The 11692-nt window shown below is 32.6% G+C and overlaps 2 protein-coding genes across 2 annotated transcripts; both read right to left on the bottom strand.

Annotated features, from left to right (window-relative positions):
- Positions 1-307: 307 nt before the first annotated feature.
- LOC134829277 (alpha-tocopherol transfer protein-like) lies at positions 308-6229 on the bottom strand. Its single transcript, XM_063842299.1, has 3 exons — positions 5673-6229; positions 1160-1275; positions 308-1094 (listed from the first exon to the last, which is right to left on the bottom strand). The coding sequence occupies exons 1-3, from the start codon at positions 5758-5760 to the stop codon at positions 441-443; spliced, it is 858 nt and encodes a 285-aa protein (XP_063698369.1). The 5' UTR covers positions 5761-6229; the 3' UTR covers positions 308-440.
- Positions 6230-8213: 1984 nt separating this feature from the next.
- On the bottom strand, positions 8214-11680 carry LOC134829275 (F-box/WD repeat-containing protein 5). Its single transcript, XM_063842297.1, has 5 exons — positions 11167-11680; positions 10955-11112; positions 9386-10884; positions 8634-8784; positions 8214-8573 (listed from the first exon to the last, which is right to left on the bottom strand). The coding sequence occupies exons 1-5, from the start codon at positions 11534-11536 to the stop codon at positions 8490-8492; spliced, it is 2262 nt and encodes a 753-aa protein (XP_063698367.1). The 5' UTR covers positions 11537-11680; the 3' UTR covers positions 8214-8489.
- Between the last annotated feature and the right edge of the window lie 12 nt (positions 11681-11692).

Genomic DNA, 11692 nt, shown 5'->3' with positions numbered 1-11692 from the left:
AGCAGATTTAAAGAAATCGCGACTGAACTGGCAACATCAGACGATTGGCGGATTGGCAGATGTCGTAAACCCACCGTCTTTGAGGTAAGGGGAATTTTTTTTTTTTAATTTCGCTGGACCATTCATCAAGGGTTGAATGCCTTAGACAACGTCAAATGAGACGAAAGATCCAATTTTAAATGATCAAATTAAAAACTCGAAATTAGATCTTATAGGGACCTTTTTTTATCAAAGAAAGAGATATTAAAATTTGATTTGAAAATGTTGTTCCGTATAAAATACATTACAACCTCATTTTTTGTGTAAACTTATATATTTATTTATATTTAGATTTTATTGAAAAACTACATTTATTTAAACGAACGAAAAAATATAAAAATTCTCCCACACAGCTCATTTCAATTCCTGTTTATCCCTTAATCTATGTTTCTTTTGGTTTCTTATCTAGTAGCAATAGCTGGTTTCACATTTTCTTTCATCGCTTCTTGCGTAATATTTTCCACAGAATTCAATTTATAATCAACTCCCTTTCCGAAATCGATCGTCAGCTGTTTATGCAATTGCTCATATTCGATTTTGCTTCCAGGTTCGCCGCCATATTCCTCCGGTAAGCATTCACGTCCCAAAAACTCATGCATTGACTTCATATTCGAGTGATGGAAGTGCACCTGATCCTTCAATCGTTGTCCCAAAAATGGAAAAATCAATGTAACAGCTGAATTCAAAATTGCCGACGAATTGACAATGTGAAACTCCATGTGAGAAATTGGCGTCAAATCTGCAGAAGTGGCTGCTGTTTTGATGTTTCCTGGCGAAAGTAACTTCATGATGCGCCAAGAAGCGTTTTTCATGTCAATGATGACGCTTACGCCCTTTTCAATGGTTTCTGGTTCGTCTAAGATTGTGTTGAACCATAAATCGTCGAGTTGTGCCATGTCACTTGCTTTGATGTGTGGCTTGATGTTGCCGAGCTTTGTGACGTAAACGCGACGACCATTTTTGTCACGTTTCTCGAGAACGGTCTTGATGTTCTCTTTTAAGACGGGAATGAAGGAGGTGGCGTCATCATTGATGAACCATGTGGGATGATTGCGCTGTTGAAAAATGATTTAAAGGTAAATTACTCATGAAAGTTAAGAGGAAAATATTGAAAGCTTACCCGATGTTGCATTATTTTGACGATACGTTTGTAAGCTTGATCAACATCCCATTCGCAACAATGTAAGAATCGCATAAGGAAGATGTCATCTGTGCGGGATTCAGTATAAATTGATTCTGAAATGAGGAGATAAAAAAAGTTTGGTAAGTTTCTATTGAATTGAATGGCTTCTATTATGCATTATTTGAAGATCTTGCCAACAATCATTGCAAAGCTTGAGTTTGTTCAAATTTTCAGATCAGATCCAGAAAAGTTTCAAATCAGTATCACTGAAGTGTACTCTCCGTATAAATTTTGGTTCTTTTTGCAACTTCAAAATCCAACATTCAGTCAGCTAAGTAATGATATTTGTAAGATACTTGTGATAAATCGGTGTTTCGAATGGGCTTCAAAAGTCGAGGAGAAATCGTTGATCCTCGAAGAAAAATGGAACTATAATGCTCAAATGGCATTTACTATTCGCTACTTGAAACAACGCAATGGAAGTCAAAAGACACGAAAACTTTATAAAAATCTGCAGAAACACAATAAAGGAAACACTTATTTTATAAGCTAAAGCTTTTCGAAGAAAGTGAGGTGATGTTCCATTTGAATCGAAAAAAGAAGAGCCTCGTTTTAACGGATCATTCAGAAAGATTCTAGCTAGCTTGAATTATACCGAATTCGATTTCGGATACTGAAATATGGTCTACAAAGGATGAATTGTATCCGACTTTTGATTTGTTGGAAATTGGTGAAGCAATTGATGGTATCTATGATTCAGAATCTGTTCAATATATGAGTTAGGAATACAAGGATTCCTTAGTCGATCGTAAGGTCGTCGGTTCGAGAATCAAAAACATGAAAAACTGTTCTGACTCCAATCGTGCTTAGAATTTACTAAGATCTTTAAGAAACCTTTTGGTCTGAGTGAATTTTAAGGGCACCTGAAGGGCTGACTGGTAAAATGCCCAATCTCCGATGTTTACTGATGAAGCTTTCTATACTACAGGAAAAAGTACGATTAAGAGCCGTCATCTCCATCTAGCAAACTTTAAAAGCTATACAACTGCTATGTCAATCGCAAAAATGCAAATTAGAGTTTTTGCATATCAAAACGAGTCTTTACACGCGAAAAAAATTACCGTTGATTTTATACCAAAGCTTATTGAAATGGAAATTTAAAAAATGTTAAAGCTATTTGGGAGTGTCAATGAACCGAAGTTACATTTAAAATTGCAACAAGTTCATTTTCGAAGAAAAAAGACAGCTAATGGTAAAACAATGACAAAAGTACATCCCATCCCAACAAAGGAAATAAAAGTTCATGTCGCATCATAAATTTGCAGTCACTAAGAATATAAAATTTGTTCGCAAGGTAACTTCCTCATCTAGATAAGTTGTTATTTGTGAAAAAAAAACAATAAACAAAAATTAAGAGACGAAATGCAAAGCACGCACCTTTATCAAAGCCTAACTATATAGTGCTCGGTAACAAGAAATGTAAATTAATCGGAATTACTTTGTGTCACGTTAGAGCTCGTCATGTACTTTTCAAATTACTACGTGTATAAATAACAACTTTAAGCTACTTTAAGAAGGTATTAGGACTTAAGACATTATAAAAAAGTTGTTTTTTGTCATTGGTAATATTGTTCCGCGAATTTGATTGATTACTTACAAAGGTTTTATCGTAGGTTGAGATAACCTTTGCCACAAACCATAAGATTTTTAAATACTCACGTGACACGTGACTTTGGGCCAATTTAATTCTGTCCCATATGTCACTAATAAATTTATGTCATCGATTAAAAAGATTTAAGTTGCGAAAAATGAACGTGCTACCTGAAATTTATGCATTTTTACAATCATTTCGAAAAACTTCCATGTAGTGCCAAAAAACGTGAATTTTGTCACTATCGCTGAGTTATGTTCGTCAAGCGTGTTTGAAGTTGCATCAAAAAAAAATTAAATAATTGTTTTATGACGAAAAACACATTTTTAATTGAGGCCATCGGCGTGATAACTTTTTTTTTTTGTTTATTTAAAATTTAAACGGTCTCGTTATTGTTTTTACACAGAATTTTGTGTTTAGTTCAGTGACCGTAAAAAAAAGCAACAAAATAATCATCATCATTAGAGGAGGTCTGCCGAGAGTTAATGTTGTTTTGCACTTGAAAATTGCTTCATAACTTTTCGTAATGTTTCAAATTTTAAGTGTTGAGTCGTTATTGCGAGAAGAGATTGTCTTTAAAAAAAATATTAGAGAGGATTCAAAAAGTTGCCTAATATTTTTAACGAATTTCATGAAATTTTTTTACGATTTTTTTATCGACATCCTTTCTTCGAATCTGAAGTAAGTCAAATAATAAAAATTTTATTTGCGAAATTTTACCGGCGGTGTAGTTTCCTAATGTTTTTGTTTTTTTATTGCTCACGTTTTTAAAGAGAAAGGTTTATTTATTTTTAATAACCGAAAATATTTATTTTTAGTTGACCTTGATTTATTATTTTTATTTTAACAAATAGATATAATTTTATCTAATTTTTTTTCTAAACCCAAGCCCATTTAAAACACAAAAGGTTTCAAAATTTAAAATTATTTTTTTCTTTGTACATTTTTTTTGTCAAAGTGAAACATCTATTAAACGAAATAATTAAAATTTTTAAAATTTTCCAACCGAATTTTATTTTTTTTTATTTTATAAAAAATTATTTAAAAATAAATTTAATATTTATAAAGTAATTTTTTTAAAAGAAAAAATTTAATATTTTAGAACTTTTTTCTTTCAAGACTTTTAATTAAAAAAAAACATCGTAAAAGACAAAAAAATATATTATTTGATTTTTTAAACTTCAATTTTTCTTTTGATTTTAATACAAAATTGTGTTTTTTTATTTTTGTCAAAAGTCTTGAAAGAAAAAAAATTCTAAAATATTGAAATTTTTGATCTTTTAAAAAAATTTCTTTAGAAATATTAAATTTATTTTTAAATAATTTTTTATAAAATAAATAAAAATAAAATTCGATTGAGAAATTTAAAAAATTTTAATAAATTCGTTCATAAGTTTCGTGAAAAATTCAGTAAAAAAACAAATAAAAATCTGTGTGTCCGTAACTAATTTGACGGCGCTTGATATTTATGATGTTTAAATATTTTGTGTTTTTACTAGAATTTGCATATGGAATACCTGCTGACACACTCTTTAAGAAACGCTTAACTCAAATATGTAAACAATTTAAAAAAGGGCGATGATAATAAATTTAGATGAAAATAATAATAAAAAAAATCTCTCATCTCTCAAAAAAAAAAATTTTTTTTTTGTAGAGAAAAATAATCAACTAGTCTTCAAATCGCGAACCTTTGACTCTCAAATTAGTTCGCATCGACAAATCAAGCGATAAACACACAAAAATGCTAATTTTTCTACTCTTTTGCGGCATAATCACTCAAACATTTGCCGTGCCATGCAAATTAAGTGGTTCGACGTGCATTTTTTCGGGCATCAACACGACCGAAAGTGAAATGTATTTCAATCCATCGAGCACCACAGACAATAGTGCCGTCAAAGAAGTGCGATTTGTGGACTCAGTCATGCCTGTGCTGACGTACGAATTATGTTGGGCTTTTCCCAACTTGCAAGTGCTCGAGTTGTGCGAACTTTCGCTGAAATCTATTGCGCCACAAGCCTTAAATGAGTGCAAACACTTGACCAACATCAACTTTTACGACAATAAATTGGAAAAACTCGACGTCAAAGTGTTCGAAAAGAACACGATGCTCGATTATATCAACTTGCAAGGCACCCGTTTGCGCGAAATTGACGGAAAAATGTTTGAATCCACGAAGCGGCTGGAGCAACTTATTCTCGGCGACAATTATTTGACCGAATTTCCAGTGCATCAATTCCCGAAATTACGAAAATTATCCGTTCTTGACCTTTTTTCCAACAATTTGGAAGATTTGGATGAAAAAATGCTTCTGATAAAATTCCCAAAATTAGAAGAACTCACGTTGAACAACAACTTTTTCAGCTGTAACCGCATGAAACAGATCAAAGATTATTTGCACGAAAAGTGGGTTGCGGTCATTGATTGGGATAAGGACAGTACCGAGCTAGACGAGTGCGCGACGCCTCATTCGCCAGTCGAAAATTCCTTTGAAGAAGCTGCCAATCTCACATTTTACGAAATACCGCAGCAAAATCTCTCGAATTCTCTTTCGACATCTGTCTCGTTAGTCACTTACTGTCTGGCACTTGCCATATTTTTAGGTAATTGTCAATTGAGTCAATAAATAATTAATAACCAATACGAGAATTGATTGTTTTTTATTCAAAATGTGCGATAATGATGCGACACAAACATCATTTGCATGCAAAAAGTGTCGCGTCAATCGAATCTATTATTTAAGTTTCACTAAAAATGGTAACAGGTAGCCGATTCAGGCAAACGCAAGCTTGCATATTTTTACGGGAACAATCGAGATTAATTAAATTTTTAATTTTTTTGCGTTTTTTTTTAAATACTTACTTGAAACGAGCTCCCGTAACTCCTGAATTAATTCCAATTTTTGGTCTTGTGTGAGGGCGGGCTTCAAATTTTCAATTATTTCAGGCATTTTAATTATTTTTTTTTTTTAGAAATATTTTTTTAAACTTTTTAGTATCACTCCAGATCTATTACTGACAAATTTTTAGAGAAGAAAATTTTTGTCGCACTTTCACTTCCTTATTTTTTTATTATTTATTTAATTTTTCTCAAGACCTTTCTCGTAATATTTATGTTTTTTTTTTCTTGCAAAAAAACAAAGAAAAAAAAAACTTTTTTTTTTCGACACTTGTTTAACTTTAATGAAAGTTACGTCGTAACTGTGTTATGTCCCAGCACTGATTGAGACTGATTGCTCGGTTCGACTGTCTTTAAATTGTCGTTAGACGCGATGATAAATGCAATTTTGTCTAGATTGACGACATATAGCTAAGTGGTTCCCAGTAAGTTGTAATTTTAAGTTTTTCTTTTGTTTGCAAATTTTCTTTTTGTTCGGCTATTTATTTTTTGTTATGTGATTGTGTCGCGTGTAGGTAATGACTTGATCAGAGCGGCTCAACGGTCGAAACATAAATGACCACTTAATGTTCGGAGTTGTAAGTTTTAATGTTCGTATCGGAGTTGGTTGTGATTGCGAATGTGTGAGTGTCTCGTTGTCTTTGGTGCAATGTGTTATGAATACGAAATTTTGTAAGATTTTGTAGCGATAACTACGGGCTGTGTTATGAGACATTTATTGCACTTGTTTGTAGGAGTTAATTGTTTGATTTTAATTAAGGCGGTGTGAATGTTGTTAGAAGAGAAATACAGGGAGTTTTTAACTGTTTTGGATTTTTTTTTTAATTTTTATTAAATTTATTTTTTAATTTTTATAAAATTTTTGTTAATTATTTTTTTTTATTTTCAGGCCACAATGGAGACTTTATTAAAATTTAATTTCATTAAAGTTTACGGTATATGATACATAAAAAAAAAATAAAATAAAGAAAAAACTATCATGGGTTCATCCTCAACGAATAACAAAGATTTTAAAACAGACGTGAATTCTCGACAATTTTTAACTCGTGGAGATTATTATCAATGTTGCAACAACCGGATCGCAGAATAATTTTTCTTCATTTATTTATTGCCTCGTGGAGTTAAGAGATTATCATTAACAAATTTTTGGATTATTCGATAAATAAACCCAATTAGATCGATTACCGTCAAAAATTATTAAATTAAAATTAAAAATGTCATGTCAAAGTACAAGAAATACAAGACTTACAATAATTTTGAATCTCGTTCCTGTTATCATCAGACAGAGAAATGTTAAAACAAAAACATTGTAGGAAATAATTTGTATTATGCAAGAAAAGTCCGTCTGTTACCGTCCTTGTGTCAACTTGTCATTGATGTTGTCAAACAGAATTTGATACAGACAGGTGATCAAGAAGAGGAAGTACCTACTTTCTTTTTAAATAATATAAATTTTGAATAAAAATTGAGGTCTGAAGTCGAAGAACGGCAATCGTACGGTAGCTCCAAATTTTTTTTAACTTTTTGTCTTGTTTCAAAAGCCAAAAATCCAATGGAGCAAAATAAAATAAAAATTTATCAAACACTACCGTTTTTTTTCTATTTTTATAATTTTTCAAGAAATATTTTAAAAAATTAAAAAAATTAAATTTTTTTAAACTTTTGTATTGAAAATGATATTTTTACAAGAATTTTCTTCTATAAAAATATTTTTTCGAAAAATTTTCTTCATGAAAAATTATTTTTCAATTTTTTATTTAAATTGCTCTGAAATCAATTTTAAATAAGAAATTTTCAATGTAGATACATAAAAGTTTGAAATAAATTTGTAGTGGTCTAAGTCGATTTTGACATAAAAATTTATATTTTGTTTTGAAAATTTCATTTCTCAATTTTAATTTTTTTTTTGTAATTTTATTTAAATACGGCTTTTTTCTATAAGAATTTATTTTTGCCAAAATTATGTATCGTTTGAAATGAATTCTTTGGTCAATTTTTGGCCCTCAGATCACGATAAAATTTTGGGCCATTAAAAAGATATGAAGCTTCACAGTTTGGATTTTGTGGTTCATGAAAAAAATCATCTTAAATTCAAATTATGTATCGTTGCAAAAAGGAAAAAAATTCTGATCAAATGAGATCAACAAATTTCGGTCAAGCACATAAAAATAAAATTTTCGATTATAAAATGTTTGTTTTGAAATACTAAAAAAACTTTAAATCTAATAAATCTTTTAAACAAAAACAATTTTATAAATTATTAATGTAACTTTAAATGAAACTCCCTGTACTTGCATTTGAAAAAAAACTGCATTCTCAGTACAAACTGAGAAAAATCCATCTATTACGAACTTTAATAGATTCTTATACGATACATCTTATTAATAAAAATAAAAATAAATGACTTAGTAACTTGTTTTTTTTATCGAATTAAATAATAACCGGTCGTTTATTGAATAATATATCATACAAGTCTCTCCATATCATTAAAGACACATTATCAATGAAAATGATTGAAAATTTTAGTTCAAAAAAACTGTGATTTTTATTTATTTATATTTTACTATCTATTTAATCAATAATAATAAAAAAAGTCTTCAATAATTATTATTTACATTATTCGATTCACTTGAATTTTTTGATTAACTTCATTAAGACTAAAGCTGTGGTTTGCTGAATCCCGCATTTTGGTTAAGAAAGGCATCTGTCATCATCGACTTCTATGGAAAAATTCTATTTTCACATTCTATTTAAAGCATCAGCGAAAAATTCCAGGTCGTACTATCTAACACGTGGTTTAAATCGCGTAGCACGACCGAGAGCGGGGATATTCATTTCCTTTGTCTTTTCCAGAGATCGCCAAATCTGTTAAAATGTCAGTTTTAATGATAATTCATAAAGAAACTTTTTAAATTTAGGACTTACTTTGATTTCATAGTCGTCACTTGTGGTCACCAGCATCTCATTATCACGTGGATTGAAGGCGACACTGTTCACGACATCGCTGTGATTGTACTTGGCAAGCCAGACTCCGTAATATCTCTCCCAGACGTAAGCATGCATGTCTTCAGCGCCACTGAAAATGGATTTTTATAAGAAATTTTTGGTCACTTTAAATTTTTAAAAGATTTTAATTAGATTTGAAAATTCAATAAGACAAAAATAAGTTAAAAATTACATCAAAAATCGGTTTTCAGTTTTTATCATAACTTTTCAAAAATTAAAAAAAAAATTAAACTTTTAATTATTCATTAACTATTTTTTAAAAACATTTTTAATTAGTCATTTCTATTTTAAGTCAAAATCAAAATTTAAGTTAAAATCAAAATTAGATTTTTTTTTTCATAGAAAATTTTTTTCCAAATATTTTGATTCGATTTTTTACAAAAAAAATTATTAAAAAAAAAATTTGTTGTTAAAGTAAAAAATATTTGTAGTCATTTTTTAAAAAAAAATAATAAAATCATTCTAAATTTTTAGAAAATTTTAGTAATTTTTTAAAATTTTTTCTACTTTTTCATTTTGTTTCAAAAAATTTTTGAACCTTATTTTGGTTGAAAAAAAAAATATGAAAAATTATTTAAAAACTTTTTTCGAAAAAAAAAATTGTAAGATAGAAATGTTGCATTTAATAGAAAAATAATTTTCCTTGTTTTTAGAATTTTTTTAAGACTTACCTCGCCACATAATCATCACAAACATCCAAAAAGATGAAGAAACAATCCGTGTTTGGTGTGTAGGCCCGATGAGCTCTCAGCATCTTGCCAACCTTCTTAAAAGTCACCAAATCAATCACATGAATGTCAATTTCCTGCGCAATCGGTGGCGGCTCCAACGGATTCCTGATGACATAATTTTGCGGCCACGGTCTACAATTCACATACAAATACCGATGATCCGGACTGAGTGCCATGCCGATAATTTGTCCATGGAGATCAATAATTTTATCGATTTTATCGAAACGACCGGACACAGCATCAAAATTCGACCAATCTGGTTCCTCGTATTCACTTTCCGATTCGCGTCGCATATTCCGCAGAGCGATACGTTCCTTGAGACTCGGGCCCGGATCGAGTTGCTTGGGAAAGGACACTTTTTCCACGAGTTTGAAGGCAATTTGGTGCGGCACGTACGCCTTCGAGCCTGTGGAGAAAATCAGGTACTTTGGTGGAGCATTTTCCAAATCGTCGACATCGACGTCGTTTTCAGTCTTGGCGGCGCTCGGACTTGGCGAGGCTTCGGGCGATGGCGACGACGTCGGATTTACCGGGGAAGGCACACTTGAGGGGGTGGAAGGGACGGAAACAGGCGTTTTTGTGACAGGCGAGTGACTAGTACCACTTGTCGATGGAAGATTCAACGTGTTTGACGAAGGCTCGGCAACGTCATTCGCTACTTGGATTTCATCAAATGACTCTATAGTGACATCATCTGATGTGTCATCGGTTTTTAAACTTCTTAAATGAACATTTCTGCGAAATTCATCGGAATATTGGAAGGTACTGGCATACGGAAAGTCTCCCCAATGCTGTTCGGCGCCCACATGAACGTCAACTTCGACATCAAGAAGCACATTGGGACCCGGCACTTGCTCCAAAACTGCTTGTGAGATCGGATTTCCCGCGCAATACTCGTCGCCTAATGCTTCAGCGGCACTTTCGAGATACGACAAGTCATAAGGGTTCCGTTTTTCTCGTGGCGGGCGTTCTTCTTGCATATAAGCTGCTTTCGCTTCGGGACTTCGGAGCCACGGACACTCCGCTACCATGATAGATCGCACGGAACTCGCATTTCTGTTGTAGAATCTGAACAATTTGTTCATAATCGGCACGTTTTCCGACGTTATCTCTTGACTAGCTTTGTTAATCCAAATCACGGACGAGCTGATCAGGTGTTGCAACCAATGCAAGTCGCCCGATAACAAATATTGGTCCGTATACCACGTGCCGAAGATATCGTAGGGACGATTAACGATGCGACATTTGAGTCTCATGTCGTCATCCAGACTAAAAACCGCAATTTCGCCCGATGTGCTGTTCTGTACGCCAAAATGAACGCCCGAAACGAGCAATAAAGTGTCCGTGCTGTTAAATTGCGAGAATTGGGTGTATTTCCAACTGAGTGTCTTCATGTCATACGAATATTTTTTCGTTGAAGGATAACTGGAATTCCAAACCTACGAAAAAAAATCGAAAGAAATTTCGTGTAAGTGATCATTATTGACCAAATATGGGTACAAAACGTACAATAACGAAGCCGTCCTTGCTGCATGTACAGAAAAGTTTTCCGCTATGACTGAAACTGACATGCAACACTTGATGACTATGCGCCGTAAGTACGTCGGTGAGCACCATCGGAACATTGTACGTGAGTCGTCTGTATTCAGAATACCAAGTTTCAGCACCTAAAAGTTAATTTGTTACTTTAATGATGCAATTCACCCGAAAAAAATCCTTACCTGGCTTCAATCCAACTTTTTTATTCAGCGGCAATCCAAAGTCCTTTTGGAATAATTTGCGCCAAATCCAGTCGTCGCGCGATATGCGAAACCACCGTTTGCAGCAACAACCCATATCGATCACCTCCTTCACTTCCAGGTACATCATAATTTTCACCAAAACATTTTCCGGCATGTAGACCCACTCAGAATTATCGAAACTTTCACTTTCGTCATCATCGCTGTTACGGCAACTATCTTCGTTTTCGCTACGTACCATTGACTCGGCAACGGCGATTGCATCACTTTTTTCAGACATTTTAGACACTTTCACTTTTTCCTCGTCCACCGACAGTTTTCCCAGGTCTTTTAGGCGATTCTCGAGATCCATGTTGTGACGGCAACACGATGGCAGAGAATTTTACGGCGATTTTTCGTTTTTTCGTCGCTGACAGTACAAACTAAAAATAAAATTTCGTTCACTCCGTGAGTAATGTTTTTGGTAATATTTTTTTGTTTTCTTGACGTACTACAACCAAGACGGACG

Source organism: Culicoides brevitarsis, chromosome 2 (genome assembly GCF_036172545.1).
Source record: "Culicoides brevitarsis isolate CSIRO-B50_1 chromosome 2, AGI_CSIRO_Cbre_v1, whole genome shotgun sequence".
Taxonomy (NCBI): Eukaryota; Metazoa; Arthropoda; class Insecta; order Diptera; family Ceratopogonidae; genus Culicoides; species Culicoides brevitarsis.
The sequence above is the reverse complement of the archived record's forward strand: the minus strand, read 5'-3'. Positions and strand labels throughout refer to the sequence as shown.

What these genes read in the sequence shown, in the direction of transcription:
- LOC134829277 (XM_063842299.1), bottom strand. Translation starts at nt 5,760, where the DNA reads ATGCCTGAAATAATTGAAAATTTGAAGCCCGCCCTCACACAAGACCAA. An exon ending in GTTACGGGAGCTCGTTTCAA is followed by an intron (nt 1,276 to 5,672) that starts GTAAGTATTTAA and finishes TCCTCATTTCAG; the next exon opens with AATCAATTTATACTGAATCC. An exon ending in TCAAAATAATGCAACATCGG is followed by an intron (nt 1,095 to 1,159) that starts GTAAGCTTTCAA and finishes ATTTTTCAACAG; the next exon opens with CGCAATCATCCCACATGGTT.
- LOC134829275 (XM_063842297.1), bottom strand. Translation starts at nt 11,536, where the DNA reads ATGGATCTCGAGAATCGCCTAAAAGACCTGGGAAAACTGTCGGTGGAC. An exon ending in GCAAGGACGGCTTCGTTATT is followed by an intron (nt 10,885 to 10,954) that starts GTACGTTTTGTA and finishes TTTTTTTCGTAG; the next exon opens with GTTTGGAATTCCAGTTATCC. An exon ending in GTGACGACTATGAAATCAAA is followed by an intron (nt 8,574 to 8,633) that starts GTAAGTCCTAAA and finishes ACATTTTAACAG; the next exon opens with ATTTGGCGATCTCTGGAAAA.